Source organism: Bos grunniens, chromosome 1 (genome assembly GCF_055505025.1).
Source record: "Bos grunniens cultivar Pamir isolate PY7600 chromosome 1, Bosgru_T2T1.0, whole genome shotgun sequence".
Lineage (NCBI taxonomy): Eukaryota > Metazoa > Chordata > Mammalia > Artiodactyla > Bovidae > Bos > Bos grunniens.
In genome coordinates this window covers 31,959,571-31,979,227 of record NC_141165.1, presented here as the reverse complement: position 1 = coordinate 31,979,227, position 19,657 = coordinate 31,959,571, and the positions used below count along the sequence as shown (strand labels likewise).

The 19,657-nt window shown below is 41.3% G+C and overlaps 1 protein-coding gene across 4 annotated transcripts in view; it reads left to right on the top strand.

Moving 5' to 3' along the window:
* Window positions 1–19,657, top strand: part of SLC9A9 (solute carrier family 9 member A9) — a 660,343-nt gene that overhangs the window by 538,334 nt on the left and 102,352 nt on the right. For 3 of the 4 annotated variants that reach the window (XM_086385315.1, XM_086385488.1, XM_086385409.1), the window contains exon 14: window positions 4,554–4,633. In XM_086385315.1, coding sequence (XP_086241441.1) covers window positions 4,554–4,633 — 80 coding nt within the window. Of the gene's footprint in view, window positions 1–4,553; window positions 4,742–19,657 lie in introns of all 4 variants that reach the window. The other variant, XR_015158063.1, reaches the window with a different exon arrangement.

Below are 19,657 nucleotides of genomic sequence, written 5' to 3'. Positions count from 1 at the left end.
TAGGGTGTTGCTAGAGGGGTCACTTAAAAGACAACTACTCACTCCCTACTGTGCTCCGCCACTTCCCAACCTCTGATCTATTCCCTTGTTTAAGGAGAAAAAGGAAAGACACCAAATGCCCCCGTCGTTTGTACATTTTCCCAGAAATAGAGGATAATAAAGGAACCCAAAATTGCACATATATCAAACACTCTGCCTCTTAGAAGTATCAAGGGCAAATAAAAGCTAAGATTCAATGCCCTTGAATCTCCAGTTCCCATTTACAGCTGTGAAACATGAGGCTCACAGTTGGAAAGTGTATCATTATTATTGAATGGGAGACAGTCGAGAGAACTCAAATCTTGGTCTTCAGTTTCTGGATCCTCCGCTCGTTCCAACATGTGTGCCACTTCCTCTCTGGCATCCAAAAACTCAGAAGAGAAGATATATTGCTAACAATAAAGAAAATATCACCATGTTCCAGATTTTTCTGATGACTGCTCACATCCATTGTCCTGGGGTGTGATCTGGTCTCAGCTTCAGAATGATTTAGGTAAATTGATGCTACCTGCTGTCCTCTGCCCATCTGGGCCCTCCCAGGGGCTTGCCCTCTGTGCTGCCTCATCAGATACTTCCCATGTTCCTGGGTGGCTGCAAAGGCTGGCCTTCCCTTGGAACATTTATCTTCAACCCCCAGTGAACAAGCAGAGCACGTAGTGGACTAACTCATTTATTTCTCCTCATTTATTGATGGCCTTTCATAACCAAGTTATTAAGTCATCAATAACTTCAGAGAAATAAATGAATGGATCCAGAACTGGGCCAACAGATATTTAAGACATACTCTGAACATTTTATCTCAGATCAGCAGAAAAAGTCAATGCTTGGGTCCTCACTGGTATTTTCCTTACCTGGAAACACATGTTCTATATTTTATTGTAATGGAAACCCAGTATATTTCTCTATAAAGTAGTGAAATGACTAACATCTCCAGTATCCCAAGTAAATTAAAGTTTGAAAAATAGATTATAAGTGTTAACATTTTTCCCCAAAATACCATCTAGTATGTGTTGCTCTCATCAGCTGGCAAAAAAAAAAAAAAAAAATAGTTCTGGAATATTTGCCAGAAATAGATTATAAACTTTCAGGAGTGTTTGTAAATTCTGATATTCCCCTCAGGAGATAAACTAAAATGAAAAGGAGATGGAAAAGGGAGTGAAAGGCAGGGAGGGTTTCTAAGACCCTGAGAAACCCTTGAAACCAGTATTTAGGAGTCTAAAGAAATTTATAACACTAAAGTTAAGTTTCTATACAGATAACTTTCCGACATGTCAGTGGTTCAGCCACCTGAGAGGAGCTATGCATTTTCATTATGTTTGGGGGTATATACAGCTGCTCTGTCTCAACCTTGGGTTGAGACATTTGCTCTAGTTTGCTCTTCACTAACCCTGGGACCTCACGATGAGAATCTTGGCTGCTGCTGAGAAGCCACAAGTGTGGTTGGAAACCTCTCTGTGCCACAGTTACCTCAGTTTCCTCATCTGTAAAGTGGGAATAATAATATACAAGCAGCACTTTGAATAGTGTCTGGCACATGGTATCTGTTCAAGAAGTGTCAGCTGTTATTGTTGTCATTAATGATAATACAGTATTTTCCATATGCTTAGGACCTCAGAAACCAGTCAATCTAATTTCCTCAATTCATTTTACAGACAAGGAGACTGCAACCCAAATAGCTTATCAAGCAATGTACATTCTTTTCAACATTTAAAGGCTGAGTGAGAGACCAGCAGAAAGAACATCATCTTTGTTTTTTATTAACTTTTTATTTTGTATTGGAGTATAGCCTATTAACAATGTTGTGATAGTTTTAGATGGACAGTAAAGGATACTGTCATACATACACATGTATCCATTCTCCCCTAAACTTCTTTCCCATGCAGGCTGCCACATAAAATTGAACAGAATCCATTTTGTATATAGCAATGTGTACATGTTGATCCCAAACTTCCTAACTATCCCTTCCCCACTCCTTCCCCCTGGCAACCAAAACTTTGTTCTCTAAGTTTGTGAGTCTGTTTCTGTTACAACATCACCTTTAGAATCCATGAGTCGTACATTCCAGTACTAGCGCTGCAGCCTGCTCGCTGTGTGACTTTGGACTCACCTCTTCTCTTTGAATCTCGCTAGATCCTCACTTGTAAAATAGGTATAATACAACTTACACTGATGGATTGTGTGAAAACTGAAAAATAATGACTGAAAAAGTTAATGACTGGATAATGTGACCAACACACTGCCTAGGAATTAATGAGCATTCCATAGCTGAGGACTATTACTGCAAATGTCATTCAACTGGGCTACTGCAGAGTGGGGGCTAGAAGCCTGGGCCCCTGATTGCCAACTAAGCTCACCACTACACAGCCCACCTTAGCTGAGAAACAAACAACCAAACAAAAAAACAGAAATTTGCTTAACTCCTTTCTATCAGTTTTCTTCAATGACTGTCTTGTCATCAGTGGATGTTACTAGCTGTCAAAATTAACTATGCCTCTTGATGGATTAAATTTATAACTCCTTATTGTTCTTAAAAAAAAAAAGAAAGCAAAGAAAGCAAGAACTCCCCAGTGTTGGCCTAGAACTTTTCTACCTAGTTTAGTTTAGGGAGAACAGTTTTACTCTCCCAGCTGTGCCCCAGCTGCTGACCTGTTTGAGAGATGGTGACTCAGAAACAGCTTGCAAATGTTCCAAGATGATGAAGAAAACACTAAGTATAGCAACAACTTTGCAAATCTGACACCTTTTGCAAGGTAGAAATAGCTAGAGAAAGTTTCAGGGAAGAATGGAAATTGAACTGGACACCCTGGTTTCCTTTTAGTGGAAATGTAATGAATAAATTCTAACTCTAGATAACAGGGCATGGCATTCCAGGTGTATCAGAAAACAGATCTATGGAACTCAAACATCCATGGAAAGATCATGGATGTCCCACTGAGGAGCTTGGGGGTGGGGCATGAGGTCAGGTAAGTTTGAGAAAAGCTTCCCTCTCAAAAGTTTACAATGCTCACTTATAAATTAAAGATTCTAAAAATTTCTGTAAATAGCAATCCTGCTTAACCTGCTCAAACCCACCTTTTCCTGAATGATTAGCACAGGATTTCCATCGACATCACATGGAACAGTGGCATGCTAAGGAACGCTATTTAGGAAACTGTTCCGTGTTGGAAATCAGAGGTCTTCAAACACCAATGAGAAAGCCTGCCTGTTTGGGTTCTCATTCTATTGTTGAGTTTCAGTTTCAATCATTTTAGACAGAGTTTAGATGGCTGCCTAGAAAGGGATCACACTTAAGCTTTCTTACATCCCCATTTCGTTTGTGAGGCATGGAACTGAAGCCCCTGCTGTGACATGTGTTTTGGAGCAGAATCCAGCCTTTTGTGTTCAGTTATTTATCATTAACCATCAGTGGTACTGTCTGGAGAGGGGAATAAAAAGTAAATACATTAAATGAAGCAAATTAACTTAGATTCATCTAAAGGCTGGCTTTGGAGCACCCAGTGGTTTGTCACTGTCTTCCATGCATCCTGATTTCTTGAGAATGTTCACTTACTTGTGGACTGTGAACTCTTGAACCATTTGGGGATGGAACCCAAGGGTCCAAACAAAGCAATGAAATCCATTTTAATATATAAATGCTTTTAATGATGGAGATAATTGCAACTGATTGAAGTCTGGAATTTTCTTTTCTTAATATGTGAAATGGGATACAAAGAAAAAGATTAAATGTCACTGAATCTCCTTCATACCACACTGCAATGTTCATTATCATCCACCTTTATAAAGTTCACAAAAATTTTTCACCTTTTCCCTTTTTCTCCCATTTTTATCATCTACTGTTACATAATCACCCACCACATGCTTTCTTTTTGTCCTTCTTAATTCCTTTTCTTTGTCCCTCCCACTGTGGTCCTTTTGGAAAAGAGAGGGGAGGCAAGGGGGCTGGGAGATAAACACATTCAGTTATTATAGGCTTCTTAACAAGAATGTCTATTTCAAAATTTCAGAATTGAAGGGAAAGATATCAAGAAATTAACCAGGGCCTTTGGTAGTGATCTATCGAAAAGAAAATGAATGAAAACTAGTTTAACAATGATTAGACTGTTAGCCCTTTAGTCTTGACCTTTTGGTAAATCATAAATAAATACCATCCAAATTTGAGAGAAGTAACTGCCAAATTCCCACAACAGCAATCTGACAGAAATATCATTTTTATTGGTGTCAAAAAAGTGGCATTTCTAAGCTGTTTACTAAAACAGGGATTATTAAGAAAAGTAAATGTTGAATTATGCCACAGGAGTCTCATCCATATGGCAAGATCTATGAGCTAATTGCTTGGCAGCTGCTTCACCATTTAGATAAAAACGCCTCTACCTGGAAAGTTTTTTTTTTTTTTAAGTGGTTTAATTTGATATATAGTTAAAATATACTGAATACATACTATATATTAATGTTGATATGTCAGTATTTTATATTGATCATTTCTCTAATGACTTCTTCTACTGTCCCTTCTCCAGGAAGCAAATAATTTGGGTAAAAGCACGACAAAATCAGAGAGCGCCTGGCTCTTCAGAATGTGGTACGGCTTTGACCACAAGTATCCTTTGGTAATGATCATCTTCCAGCTCCTTCTACATGGCAAACATGAACTTTGAGCACCTCATCACTGAGGTGTGTGCCTCTGCTCGGCAAGAAACACCAAAAGGTAAAGTGAATTTGTGACCAAATTAACTGAAAGGATGATTTCAAATAATCAAAACGTATGTCATTTATACTTATGTGTTGCGAAGAGCTAACGTGAAATCTCTCAGAAACAACTGAATTTGGTGTGTGTGTGACAGTCTACAATTTCCTAACGCCAGATGACAAAATCGTGGAGTCTTGAAAAATGGACCTATCTTACTAATTTTACTGCTCATGCCTTTGTAAAAATATCGTATTTCTGGTGGAGTCAGTCAGGATGACAAAGCTCCTTCACCCTTCTGCTAGGGACCCATTTATCTGGTTTTGTTTCATGCTGTAAAAAATGAAAGGGGAGGGGAGAAGGGAGAAGGAATGGTCCAAGGAGAAGAGTGAGTCCCGTCATCACACTGTGAAATAATACTACTTTGTTTTCCAGGAAACACTTGAGTAAGTTTTGTTTTTTTTTTTTCTAGTGAAGGGCAATTTTAAAATTCTAGCAATCAGTGTAAACATGGTGGCTCGATACACGTTGCCCTGTGACTCACAGGGCTAAGAAGTCAGGCCTGGAGGGCTTTGCCATTGTGAGTTGCAGTAAGCCGTCCATCTCTAATCCCAGGCAAAAGCGCCACAGAAGAAAGGAAAGAAATGCGCTGAAAATTGAATGTGTTGGGTCTTTGTAGTTAGTTTTCCACAGTCACAAATCCCTCTCCTTTCAGGGAGAAAATGTCAGTCACTGGGTGATTTTAAAGCAGCTTGGCAGTGATTAAAGCCACAGCAGATCAGTGGGAGAGGAAGAAGAATTAAGAACGGGTATAAGAAAGTCAAAGAATAAGATGAAGAAGAGGTAAAAGTGGAAAGGGAAGAGGAGGCAAGAGAAATACAGGAAATTCACAGCAAAAAGGAAAACAAATTAGAGGAATAACTACAGAAAAATACAAGTAAGATTGACTCAAATAATCAAAAGTAAATCAAGGTTAAAATTCGAAAGCAATTCTGGGAGAGTAGAGCATTCCAAGAATTATGAAGTAGAGATGTGGAAGGTAGAGGCTTTCTGAGACTATGGTTTTGTTTTTCTGTATTCCTGTTATCTATGGACAAATACCTTGTCTTGCTCAATCTTGAGCTTTCGTGGCAGTGTGGGCTGCCTGCACCCTAAAAGTGGCCCATCTTGGCCATTAACTGCCTCCAGGAGGTGCTGTACCCCATTAACCACTCACTGGTCCCTGGCTTTTAGCAGGTTATGCAGGTTTATGCTCCAGGTTGTGTTTCTTCTAGAAATACATCTCCCCTGCCATTGCTTAGGTATCAGTAACCAAATTTGTAAGAAGTTGTAAAAAGCTGGCTAAAGAGTACATATAACGGCTGCTTGGTTATGACAAAATGTACAGGAAGATAATGTTTTGGGGTTCCTGGACCCGAGATCTGACTTGTGTGAACAGAGGCTTCCCCATCCATCCAAGCAATGTGCTGGATACAAGCTCAGTGTCCTACAACTCGACTCAATCCTGACATTGCCCATCTGGATACAGTGTCAGATCCTCTCAGGTAAGGGCTTGGTCCCACAGCCCTCACCACTTCAGATGCCAGCCACAAGCCCAGGTTGCTACATCTGCTTCCAATCTATCGGCTACAGGTTGGAGGTTCCATGACCTCCTCCTTGGATTCGATTAATTTGCTAGAAAACTTCACAGAACTCAGAAAAACGTTTTACTTACTAGATCACTGGTTTATTATAAAAGGATATAACTCAGGAAAAGCCAGATGGAAGAAGTGCACAAGAGAAAGGACACGGAACCCCCATGGACTCTATGGGTACACCACTCTCCCCAAATCTCCGCCTGTTCACCAACCTCTAAATTCTCCTCAGCTCCATCCTTTTGAGGTTTTGTGGAGGCTTCATTGCATAGGCACAATGGATGAATCATTGGCCCTTGGTGACTGAAATCCATTACCAGTCCTTCCCTCTTTCCCAGACGTGGGGAAGGCAGGGCTTGAAAGTCCCAACCCTCTAATCACATGGTTGGCTCTCCTGGTATCCAGCTCCTGACCTTAGACGGGGTCCAAACGTCACCCATTAACATAACAGAGGATGCCTTTTTGCTTTCATCACTTAGGAAATTTAAGGGTTTTAGGAGCTCTGAGACAAAACTAGGGATGAAGACCAAATTGATATTTCTTATCATAAACCACAATATCACAAAACGGCAAATCAGAAATTTGATAAAAGGTGGTTCTGTTCAAATTCTGACAGTGTTGTAAGGAATGCTTTACAATGAAGAAAAGAAACAAAATGGAAAAAAATAACTGGGAGACAAGAAAACGAAAGTGGCAACCCTCCCCAAGTTGTATCTTAGAGCAGTACACTAAATTCAGATGACGTCATAGACTTTGTCCCACGTTTCACCAGGGGATTATTTCCATGTGATTATGGGCAGACTAGCAAAAAATGAAGGCAGACTTAACACTCTTAGTAATATCTCTTCTCATGGTAATTTGTCCTCCTGTGCATTCATTCTAGAAATTGCAGGACGACCATCACTGCATAAATATATTTTCTCTTAGACAACAGAGCTTTTATATCCCAGTTGTGCTCTGAATTCATACCCAGAGAGTAGCAAAACCTACAAATTTCCACTCTGTACACTCTTGATTTATCTGTATTTTTAGAGATAAATTATTCTCTTGGCATTTATGTTCATTCTGTTGTCCCCCCAGAACCCAGGTGTTGTGCCCCAATGGACCTCATGGGTAGGCTATGCCAGGTGTGATCAGGGTACAGCTGATCTCCCTGTTCCAGGGTCAGGTTGCCTGGCTCAGGCCAAAACAGAAATTGTGAGGCCGAAAGAAATGGACCATGCAGTTTGGAGCCGCTCAAGTTTAATTTTAGTAAAACTGCATCCTGCAAATGAAACGTCATAAAGAATTACTGGCAAAAGAAAAAGAAGAATAAATGAGCCTTTGTATGTACCTTTATCAGTCAGCATTCTCTGGAGAAACAGAATCAGTAAGGAGTACACACACACACTCGTATACATACGTACACCTATTCGCATACACATACACATGGGTTTACTTCAAGGAAATGGTTTAATGAGTTTGTGAGGGTGGCAAGTCCAGAATTTGTAGGGTAGGCTCTTAATCTAGAAACTCTCAAGAGGAGCTAAGATTCAGTAACCTTGAGATAAAATTTCTTCTTCCTCAGGGAAACCTCATTTTGCTCTTAAGTCCACTCAACTGATCAGATGAGACCCACTTATGTTACTGAGGATCATCTCTTTAAGGTGAACTGACTGTAGGTGCTAACCACACCTACAGAACCCTTCATAGCAACACCTAGATTAGGGTGTTGTTTTTTTAATTGGAGTATAATTGCTTCACAGTGTTGTACAGTAACATGAATCAGCTATAAGTAGACATACATCCACTCCCTCTTGAGCCTCCTTCCTACCCCTCTAGGTCCTCTTACAGCACCAAGTTGGGCTCCCTGTGTTATACAGTGGCTTTCCACTAGCCATTTATTTTCCTGTGGTAGTTTTAGAGTTTGATTGAATAACAAGGTAGTCTAGTCAAAAAAAGACATAAATCTTAAGTGTCACAGTACTCAGTTCACATTCAACTATTGTCCAGTATTCAGACTCAAAGAAGAAACATCCTCAACTCACCATCGGTATCAATAAAAAACAAGTCACTATTGTTCATATAGTTTTGTTTTCTTTTTTTGCTTTATCATAGCATAATTAATATACACTATTGTTTTTGTTCAGTCACTGAATCATGTCTGACTCTTTTGCAATCCCATGGATTGTAGCCTGCCAGGCTCCTCTGTCTGTGGAATTTCCCAGACAAGAATTCTGGAGTGAGTTGCTATTTCCTTCTCCAGAGGATCTTCCTGACCCAAGGACTGAACCTGTGTCTCCTGTGCAAGAGGTATCTCCTGCCCTGCATGTGGATTCTTTACCTCTGAGCAACCAGGGAAGCCCAGTTAATACACATGCATTCCTATAAAAATTTTCCAGAAGCTACAGAAGGATAAAAATGATAAAAATTAGCATTCCATAAGGATGAACAATGGCCAAGTACTGTGTTGAGTGCTTCACATTATAATTTCATGTCACCTCCACAGCTCTGTAGGTGGGTAGGAGGGTCTAAGGGTATAATACCACACAAATGGACTACTGATTGTGTCCACCTCTGATGAAACAGCCTGAGCTCTCTCATTCAAGAACGTTGCTGGAAGCCTATGGTGCCAAAATTGATGATTAATTAAGATTGCGTTATGATTCCCTGTGGGCAGCAATTCTGAGTCATGCGATGCAAAGCAGAAATTGAGAAGGGGAAGATGTTACTGCACACCAGTGCTTTGCCATCAAGAACATTATTTTGTTTAATCCTAATAACCACCCTTTCAGTTTCATTCTCACAAAGCCTCTCTTTGAGGTGGAAGAAACAAAACCTCAAAGGACTTAAATAGCTTTCTTAAGGTTCCATACCTAGTGTCGGTTCCATGGTTCAAGCCCAGATCTATCACAGTCTAAAACCCATAAATACCCTTAAATGAACTTTATCATTAACAACTCTGTGTCCTTGATAGCCCTTATTTACATGCAAACCCCATCTCCATGCCTTCAGAATGTCACTATTAAAGCAGTGACTATTATGACTGCTCACACTGTATCGTGCAGAGCTCACATCTCATACATTTGTTGACTATATATGGGGTGATGCTTTGAGAAGACTCTTGAGAGTCCCTTGGACAGCAAGGGGATCAAATCAGTCAATCAACCCTGAATATTCATTGGAAGGACTGATGCTGAAGCTCCAGTACTTTGGCCACCTGATGCAAACAGCTGGACTCACTGGAAAAGACCCTGATGTTGGGAAAGATTGAAAGCAGGAGGGGAAGAGGGCGACTGAGGATGAGACAGTTGGATGGCATCACCGATTCAATGGACATGAACTTGGGGAAACTTCAGAAGATGGTGAGAGACAGGGAGGCCTGGCTTGCTATAGTCCATGTGGTCACAAAGAGTCAGACACGACTTGGTGACTGAACCCACACAAGGTTAGGGATCCTGGTAGGTCACCCTAAGGACCTACCACCCTACCACTGAGGAGTCTCCAAGTTTCTGAATCAGGTTCTCAGCTTTTCAGAGGCAGAGAATTCAGTATGCCAAAGGCTCCAAGAATGACTTAGTTTCATAGAGATGGATGCACTCTAGCCAAGCTCCAGGAGGGACAAGTAGAAAGCAAACGTCAAATTCCTAAATCATCATAGGTATCCTCATGGCAGGGAGGGAAATTCTTTTTTCTTTATTTCTTTACTTTTAAATCTATTTTCGGCTGCGCTGGGTCTTCGATGCTGCACATAGGCTTTCTCTAGTTGCAGTGAGTAGGGGCTACCCTTCACTGCGGTGTGCGGGTTTCTCACTGTGGTGGCTTCTCTCGTTGTGGTGCACAGGCTGTAGGGCATGCGGGCTTCAGCAGTTGTGCTCCCAGCTCTAGAGCGCAGACTCAGCAGTTGCGGTGCAGCTGCTTAATCGCTCAGTGATATATGGGATTTTCCCCATAAGTGATCGATCGACACACGGGATCAAACCCATGTCCCCTGCATTGGCAGGCAGATTCTTAACCATTGGACCACCAGGGAAGCCTGGGGAGGGATAGTCCTTCCCAGCCTTTGGAAGGGTCAAGTCACAATCTGGTCCCTGATGTCCCTCTGGCCCCCTCTCTTCGTCTTGCTCACTGGCTCACTCTACTCCAGCCCCCGTGGCCTTCCTGAGATGCACCAAGCACCTCACTGCTTCAGGGCATTTGCACTGCTCCTCTTCCTGCCCTCTCACTTGGGATACTCTTCTCTCAGACATTCACATGCCTCCCTCCTTCACCTCTTTTATCCAGCTTGGCAGTGAGACCTTCCAGGTTCCATATTTAAAGTAGCTGTCCCAAGAGAAGCACTCCCCCACCCCTTCCCTGCTTTGTTTTTCACCGTTATGCTTATTACCATCTGACGCTGTGTGTATTTTTTGTATTTGTTATAATATTCTCCACCAACCAGGATATATGCTTTTTGGGGACAGGGATCTGAGTCTGTACTCAAGGCATAGAATAGTATTTAGCACACCATGAACACTCAATATATATTCTTTGAATGAATGAATCAAGCAAGCAAGTAACATTTTCTATCCAGGGCACCTTCATTCTACACACTGATGTAACAGAAAAATCCAATTAATTATCTGAAGGTTGCTAAGTGTGTATGAAAACAGAGCAAGGCAGAGCAGGTAATCTTAGTTGTTTTCATCCAGGCTGCCTTTTAGCCCCAAAAAGCACACCCCCATGGACACCCACCTCTCCCCTAAGCCTCAGTGTCCCTGGCAGGGACAGCCACCACAGTCCACTTGGATCCCTATTGCCTCACTGATCTCCTTCCTATGGTTGGTCCATCTCCCTTAGGTTTAATTAGTACACCTGATCTCGTCTAGGCAAGCCTGGCTCTGGCTTAGAAGCCATTGTCTGTCTGAGAGACTGTATCTTATCTCAGCAATTGTGTATTGATTTTATTTGTGTACAGAAGTCAGAACTTTAGAGCTACCTATCATCCTCACTGACAATCTCTTATAATGAGAAGAAATTGATGCCCCCTCATTTAGATTTTAAGAAACCGGATAAAACGGCTCGCTTAGATTCACAGTGTTACAGCTGGTGTGGGAGTCGTAGGTTGCCCCGTTCAGTGGTGACTAACAATGCTACTGGACTGTCTGCTTCCTACTGTCTCTCTGTTTTATCATTTATCATCTCTCTCCTTAATTATGTGTATATATTTATTCTACAAATGTGAATGACAGAGGATAAGAACGACCTTTTCCAAAATAAAAAGGGCAGCCTAAAATCATTTTAGCACTTCCTGTATGCCGACAACTGCCAAAAATAAGGAGTTATCCTGTGGTTGCCAGCATTTTACACAAAGAAAGCCCAAAGATAACAATGGATTGGCAAATTGACACAGTAATAGAATTACATAAAGTCACGTGGATGAAGACTTCCTTCCCATCACTGGTTTGAAATGAACTGTGCACTGAGATATTACTAACAAAATATAAGACCCATGGCAGACGTGTGGATGCTGTGGCATTTGAGTTTTCCATTAAAAAGGCTGGCAAGAAAAGTGGCAGATGCCAGACCCCCTCCTGGACCAAAGGGTGACAGATTGCCTTCTAGGAAAAGTCTAACGTGAACATCAGGATAATCCAAAATGATGCTTGGAACCAGGTATTTAATGGACTTAAATGGAATGGCATTGTAGTCTTAAAAGAAAAAAAAAGAAGGGAAAAGAACACGTTTCCTCTTAAAACTTGACAGAATTCATTATATCCCACACAGACATGCTTATTTTAAATCATAGGTATGAATATTGTGAGCAGCAATTTCCATTTTAAATGATGATCATTGCATTGCAGTTTTTTCTTACTCTGACTAGCTGAAGCATCTATGAATTATTTATTGGATTGGTACTGTGGCCTTGTGAATGACTTGAGTTTACTTCGCAAAAAACTCTCAGAGAAACAAGGAATATTAGCTCTGTGATTCCTGTTTTATAAATGAGGCAACTGAGCCCAAACGAGGGAAAAGGCACCTCCAAGGTCAGTGAAGGACTTGGAGGCAGCATTCATAATCAACAAAGAGTGGGCTGTGTCCACCTGAAGAGTCCATGGGTCCCTGTTCCAGGAGTCCCTCCACTGAGCATTAATATGCGTGTGATGCTATTGTTGTAAGTGTGCCTGGCCTACAGTTGGCGGTTTGACATGATAGCTTCTCGAGTAGCTCATCAAAAACTTGACCAGTCTGTAAGTAGGGTGTGTTTTACTTTAAGCAGAAATCCAGAAGGATAGCAGAGGATATAATTAAGATGCTTTTTGTTGAACTTATTGAGTGCCTACTATGTGCCAGACAACATACTAGGTAGGTGTGAGGCCAATAGCAAACGAGGTAGGCAAGGTTGACTTTCCTGAGATCTTGATTATTTGACTCATTAAAATCAGTCCTGACCCCAAAGCTCCTTGAAATGCCAGGTGATCTATAGTGCGGGAAAGAGAGACATTGGCACCACCAGAGTTTAATGGGGGGAATTTTTTAGGGAGCCATAAATTAAGATAATTTGTCACCCTTACTTGCAAAATGTAACCAGATACCTCCATAAGTGGTTTCAGAAAGCACCAAAATTTCATACTATTTGAAACAAATGTAAACAATCAGCTTTCTGAAGACTCCCTCTAAATACATCCCTGATGGTATCCCATGTGAGGATGTACATGGCATCATAACTGCTTCCCTCCCAGGATGCTGGCTGTAGGAAAGAGCTGAGCTTCAGCACTGTGCAGCCAGCCCTCTCACGCAGGTGGTTAATCCCTTGGGTATGCAGCTTGGTTTTGGTCATCCTTGTCCTCACAAATGCTAATGTAGAAAGATCTTGTAGATAACCTTTGATTCAGCACTTAAGTGTAATGAAATTAAAATTCACTGAAAGAAAACACTAGCTTCCTGGATCCTTGTGTTCCTTGACTGCTTGGTGAGAACCAAAGTAGGGGGATGTTATCAGTACCTGGCAACAGCTGTCTTTGTTCAGGTCGTAACTTCGCTCTTCCATAATTTCTTCTTCCATATCATGGCAATAATAGACACTATGCTCTGTTTTGGTTAAGTCCATTGGAAAAGTTGGCTAGTTATTTACTCAGCTTTGTACTGATGGCAATTTGTTCAATCATCTCTCAGAGCCAAAACATGATTAAAACAGTTAAATTGTGCAATTTTCTTCAGACCCTGTGGCCTAAATACGTTGAAGTATTCCATAACTGGACTGAAACTTTTCTGGAGTCTTGACAAGTGACTACAAGCATGGCATTGTGAATTGCTGCCTGAACATGTTGCCTAACCTACTGTGATTGTGGAAAGTTGTGGATCCCAAGATGATAATTGAGTTTTTTACAATAATCTCAGGATTCTGTAAGAGTTTTGGCATCCTTGATTTGTTTTGCTTTATCCCCTGTAAAAGTTTTAATAATAATTCTGTTAAATGAGAATGCTTTCTCATTTCATCTTCCCTGTAAGCAAAATGAAAATCTGAATTTATGCAAACAGGAAATCAGGTGACTCCTCCTCTTCTAAAATAGATTCATAAAACAAATTTCTTTAAATCCATTTTTTTGGAAAAAACCTTTTTTTTTCCAAAACAACTAGTTTTATTGGTTTCTGTGACGTTTAAGATGGACCTGTCTCACTGTGGCTTCTTCTTTGTCTTTGGATGTGAGGCATCTTTTTTTTGTGGGTTCCAGCATCCTCTGTCAATGGTTGTTCAACAGCTAGTTGCAATTTTGGTGCTCTCTCAGGAAGAGATGAGCACAGGTACTTCTACTCTGCCATCTTGAACCAGAGGTCCATTTTTTTTTAATCTTTTGCGTACTTTCTCATTGCAAAGCACAGTGTAAGGCTTTCCTCTTTTCTGTTTACTCATGTATTCATTACATGTTTATCAAGAGGCTACCGTAAGTCATGTACTATGTTGGGCATGAGGAATACAGCTGTTGACAAGTTCTCACAGAGCTCACATTCCAATCTGGTTCTGTTTTTAAGTTTCTGATTTACAGATGTCTTCCCAGAAAATGATAATGGTGTAAAGAAAGATAAACGTTGACATTCTATTCTTGGTTCTTATCAAATAGAGGAAGGTCTGGCTCAGGGTCAGGGTTTGTGGATTTATTGTAGCTTACTCACTTACTAGATGTGTCCTTTTAGGAAGTTATTTACCCTCTCTGGGCCTCAGTCTCTCAGCTGAAAAATGGGACTAATCCAAGTCCTTACCTTATAAGTTTGTTTTGAGGATTAAATGAGTTAACCCAAAGCACTCAGCAAAGTACGCAATAACGTGAGCTGTATTATTGTCATCACTACCTGTTGATGTCTGTTTCTCTTAAAAGAAGTCATCATGTAATGTAATTCGTATTCATTGCCATTTATTATTTCTGGGTGACCAAAATATCCATGATCGTGTAGGCCTGTAATAATTTTTAGTTGCAACAGCCATATTTTAAAACAATAAGAAAGCCTCAGTATCCATAAACAAAAGCTTCCGCTCGGGTTGTAAATCAAATGCAACTCTTCTGACTCAATTTGAGTCAATGGACATGCTGGGCGTTCGACACCTCCTTGTGTCTCCTGTGATGTGCATGCGATTATTTCATTTACGATTTTTCTAAGTTATAGTACTTCATCCCATAGTTATTTTTCTGGAAATGACACCATAGAGAGCAATTTTGACTTGACCGAGAAGTGCAGCAATTTTTCTGCCCGCAATGGAAGCTGCACAAACCTTCAATGATAATTATTCCTCTTGTATGTTCTTGTGATAAAGGAAATCTTTTAATTGCACCTGTTAGGTGAAGCCATCATGTTTTGTCATTAGCGTTGCAATGTTACATTTGAAGATTTCTAGGCCAGTACGTACCGGCTCATTTTATTAGAAATAAAGAAGAAGGAAAAAAGGTTAAGGTTGAGAAAAAATATGTATATATTATCTTAATGTGATCAGTTGTGAACTTAGTTTCAGGATTTCATCCCCATAGGGGAAAAAAAGAGTATTTTGTTTAAATTGTCTTTCATTGCTACTTGGTCACTCCTTCTCAATCGCAGGAACCAAGCCATTTACAGGCTGACAACAAATCCATGTGTTATCCGAGACATGTTAGCAGCATGAGCCTTGGTTGCTATGGTTCACATATTCTCACCTGATAGGGAGACAGAGGCCAAGTCTATTTTGTGGGTGGCAGATACTCAGCCCTGATCTGCATTTGAAGCTGCCGCAGACATAGCACAAGGCATGTGGGCAGACATGGCCCTGCTCTGATGAAAGTTCACTCCACAAGGCGGATGGTGATGACATATTCTCAGCATATGTCACGCCAACTCATAAATAAGAGTGGGTAAAGAGGTGTATGTGCTGGTGGCAAATGGAGGAAGAAACTGTGGGAGAAATCACTACTGTTCTAGTCCTGTGGGAAAAAGTCCAGGGAGGAACTGGGATTTCTTAACATGAAATTAAACAATGGGAAGGGAAGAAGAGTATTCTGAGCAGAGGGAATACCGTGGAGGGAGGTCTCATAACAAGTGTGGCATGAACAGCTCATAGAAGCCTGAGTAAAGCTGCCTGAAAGACAGAGTTGGGAGAAGAAAGAGGACATAGTCTCCAGAGAACTATAGTGTCAGCCCATGGAGCAGAGGAGGAAACTCTTATTCCCTACACCTAGTGCAATCAAAATTCTCTCTCACTGGGACTTCCTTGGTAGTCCAGTGGTTAAGACTTCACCTTCCAATGCAGGGGGTGTCAGTTCAATCCCTGGTTAGGAAACTAAGACCCCCAAATAAACACAAAATAACTCCATAAAACAGATGTGATGTTGTAACAAATTCGATAAAGACTTTCAAAAATGGTTCACGTTTTTTAAAAATCTTTAAAAAATTCCCTCTCATTGGTATTAATTTTTTTTCTTTGTTTGGTTACTCAGATGGCTAGCAGTAGGGTAATGTGTCACAGGCTAAAGAACCTTGAGAGTTCCTTTTCTGGCACAAATCTGATTCATCTGCTGACAGTCATTTATCAGGTACCTATACATTTAATGCTTCCAGAATTAAATGGAATTTTAATATTTCCCCTGGAAAAAATAAATATGTTGTTTAAATTACCTTTAATCATTTTAACTAAATTTAGTTTTAATACTTCTTTTCCAGAAAAGAAAAATATATGAGTATGCTTTCTGGCTTCTTCTGAAGCCACAGAGATAAATAAGAAATGGTGGTTGCCCTCAAGATGCCATAACGAGGCAGAGACAGGAGCCACCACTCTAAGAACTATATTAAAGTTATGAGCAAAAAGTATTATGGAAACCAGAGGTGTGTGTAACCAATTCGCCAGTTTTGGAGAATCACAGAATCTGCACGGAAGTCACTTTGAAACCAGAGGGAGAAAAAAAGGGGAGAAGAAAGAAAGAATCTGTAAGGAGCTGGACTGAGGATGTGAAGGGCATTCTGACAGTAAAACAGCTCAGGCAGAGGCACAAACAGGGTGTGAGATGTTTGGAAAATGGTACGAGTTTCAGTGCAGCTAGATCAGTGGGGAGTGAGACTAGAGAGCTCTCATGTGGACAGATTGGGCTGGACCACACGTGTCATAGTCAAGAAGATGGATTTTATCTAATCGCCAGTGGGAGACCAAGGCCTGGCTTCAAGCACAGAGTCGCACAGTCCGTTTTGCTATAATGAGAACTCACAGCTGTGCGGAGGGGGTGACAGGGAAAACTGTAAACTTAGGACAGTTCTGGACAGTTGCTCTCAAGAACACCCACCTGTTTTCTGGGTGGATGAAAATGAGGACAGGAATGTTCTTATTCTTCTTTGAAAAACATTTGGGAACATTTGATACTTGTTTCAGGGACTTCCCTGCCAGTCCAGTGGTTAAGATTCCGCCCTTGCAATGCAGAGGGCGCTGGTATGATCTGGTTGGGGAACTAAGAGCCCACATTCCTACCCAGTGTCACCAGAAAAACAAATAAATAAATTATCACTACAGCCCTACAAAATAGGTCATTTAAATATATGTGTGTGTGTGTTTCAAAACCAGGGTTCTGTAACAACCTGGAGGGCTGGGAAAGTTGGGAGTTGGGAAGGAGGTTCAAGTGGGAGGAAATATATATAGGTACATGCGTGCTAAGTTGCTCAGTCTTGTCCAACTCTCTGGGACCCCATGGACCCCATGGCTACCCCCATGTAGCCCTCCAGTCTCTGCTGTCCATGGGACTCTCCAGGCAAGAATACTGGAGCCAGTTGCCATAGATCTTCCCAACCCACAGATGGAAACTGCATCTCTTGCGTCTCCTGCATTGGCAGGTGGGTTCTTTACCACTAGTGCCGCCTGGGAGGTCTCAATATATGTACTGATGCTGCTCAGTCGCTTCAGTCGTGTCCGACTCTGTGCGACCCCATAGACGGCAGCCCACCAGGCTCCTCCGTCCCTGGGATTCTCCAGGCAAGAACACTGGAGTGGGTTGCCATTTCCTTCTCCAACATATGTACACCTATGGCTAATTCGTGTTGATGTATGGCAGAAATTTAACCAATATTGTAAAGCAATTATCCTTCAATTAAAAATAAATTTAATATATTTATGTTTCAAAACAAATATGTTAAAATAGAAAGGTGTCATTTCATTAAGAGATTTTTTTTTTTAGCTTCCATTAAGGAAAATGATCTGGTGGTGAAATTGTTAGGGTGTACCAGGAGGTTTTCTGGTTCAAAAGCCAACTGACTCAGCTTAGCTTCTGGTCTTACAGTTACCGTCCCATGGTCAGAATCGGGAGCACCTCTGACAGAAAATGTCAGATTAAAAATCACTTTCAAAGAAAAGGCTGTTTTCTGTTCCCAAACTGATAAACTAGAATGCCACCAGCCTTCAGGCCACACTCAGCCCTGGGGTTAGCCACTTACCAGTGGTAACTGACGTTTTTGAATGTAGGGGAAGAAGCACAAGAGAGCTAACCTTTTTCCAGAGGAAACAGACACATCCTCAAAACATTGCCTTTGACATTCATTAAAGCCATTTCCTTGGAATTCCTTGAAGTCCACCAGTGTGCTGAGTTTCGCTGACCTGCTGCCTGTAAACATAGCCAGAGCTGCTTTCCAACTTACAAATAGTGTTTAATAGCTGGAACAGGAAAGACCACACGTAACTGCTGTGTCCCTTTCCTCACTACCCTTTCCTGAAGCCACAAACACCTCTCCCCACATCCCTCAGCACCGGCAGCTCTTGGTTGCAGGTGCCAAGCTCTTTGCTTTTCCTTCCCCTGCTTCATGTAGACAAAGGTCATACTTGCAGCTCCCAAGAGAAGGCCAGGCTGCCTGCATGCCCTACAAGAAGAGGAGACCCCTCTCAGAAGCAGGGACCCCACATCTTAAACAGCAGAAGCCCAGAAGCCTGGTCTTTAGTTTAACCAATTCTTTTTCCTTTATTATTATTATTTTTTAAAATTTTTACTCTCAGTCTCAAGTCCTCGGGCCTTCTCTGAACTGCAGTGTTCAGAAGATGAACATTATGGTAATTGGTGATTGCACAAGCACTTTGCAAACATCAAGTGTTTCATAAAGTTGAAATGATACCAAATCCAGTGACAGTTTTATAGGCCTGAAGGCCCTCAGACTCACTACGCAGATATAAACAAAGAACTTTATTACATTTTTATTATTTTTAAATTCTAGCTGATTTCCTGCTCTATTCAGGATTATTATGAGCACACCAGTCTCTTCTCAGTCCACAGATAGGCCTTATTGAGAAATCTTTCTCCCCAGATCTCTAGTGCTCACAGTCCCATTCTTCTGAAGATGATCCACTGTGAAATGGATGCATCCCATCCTCTATCAATTAGCCTGTTAAGAATCCCTGTCCTTGCATAATCTCATGTACATGTGGAAGCCACGAAAGTCAAACTCATAAAAGCAGAGAGTAGGGTGGCGGCTACCAGGGGAAATGAAGAGATGCGGGTCACAGGGGGCAAAGCTTCAGTCATGCGGGATGAGTAAGTTCTAGGGATCTAATGTACAGGATGGGGATTACAGTTTGTAATTCTGTACTGTGTACTTGAAATGTGCTGAAAGTGCACATCTTAAGTGTTCTCACCACCAAACAGAAAGGTCACTATGTGGGGTGATGAATTTGTTAATTAGCTTGTGATAATCCTCTCACAGTGTATTATTGTTGTTATTCAGTCACTCAGTCATGTCCGACTCTTTGTGACTCCATGGACTGCAGCACGCTGGGCTTCCCTGTCCTTCACCATCTCCCAGAGCTTGCTCACACTCATGTCCCTTGAGTCAGTGATGCCATCCAACCATCTCATCC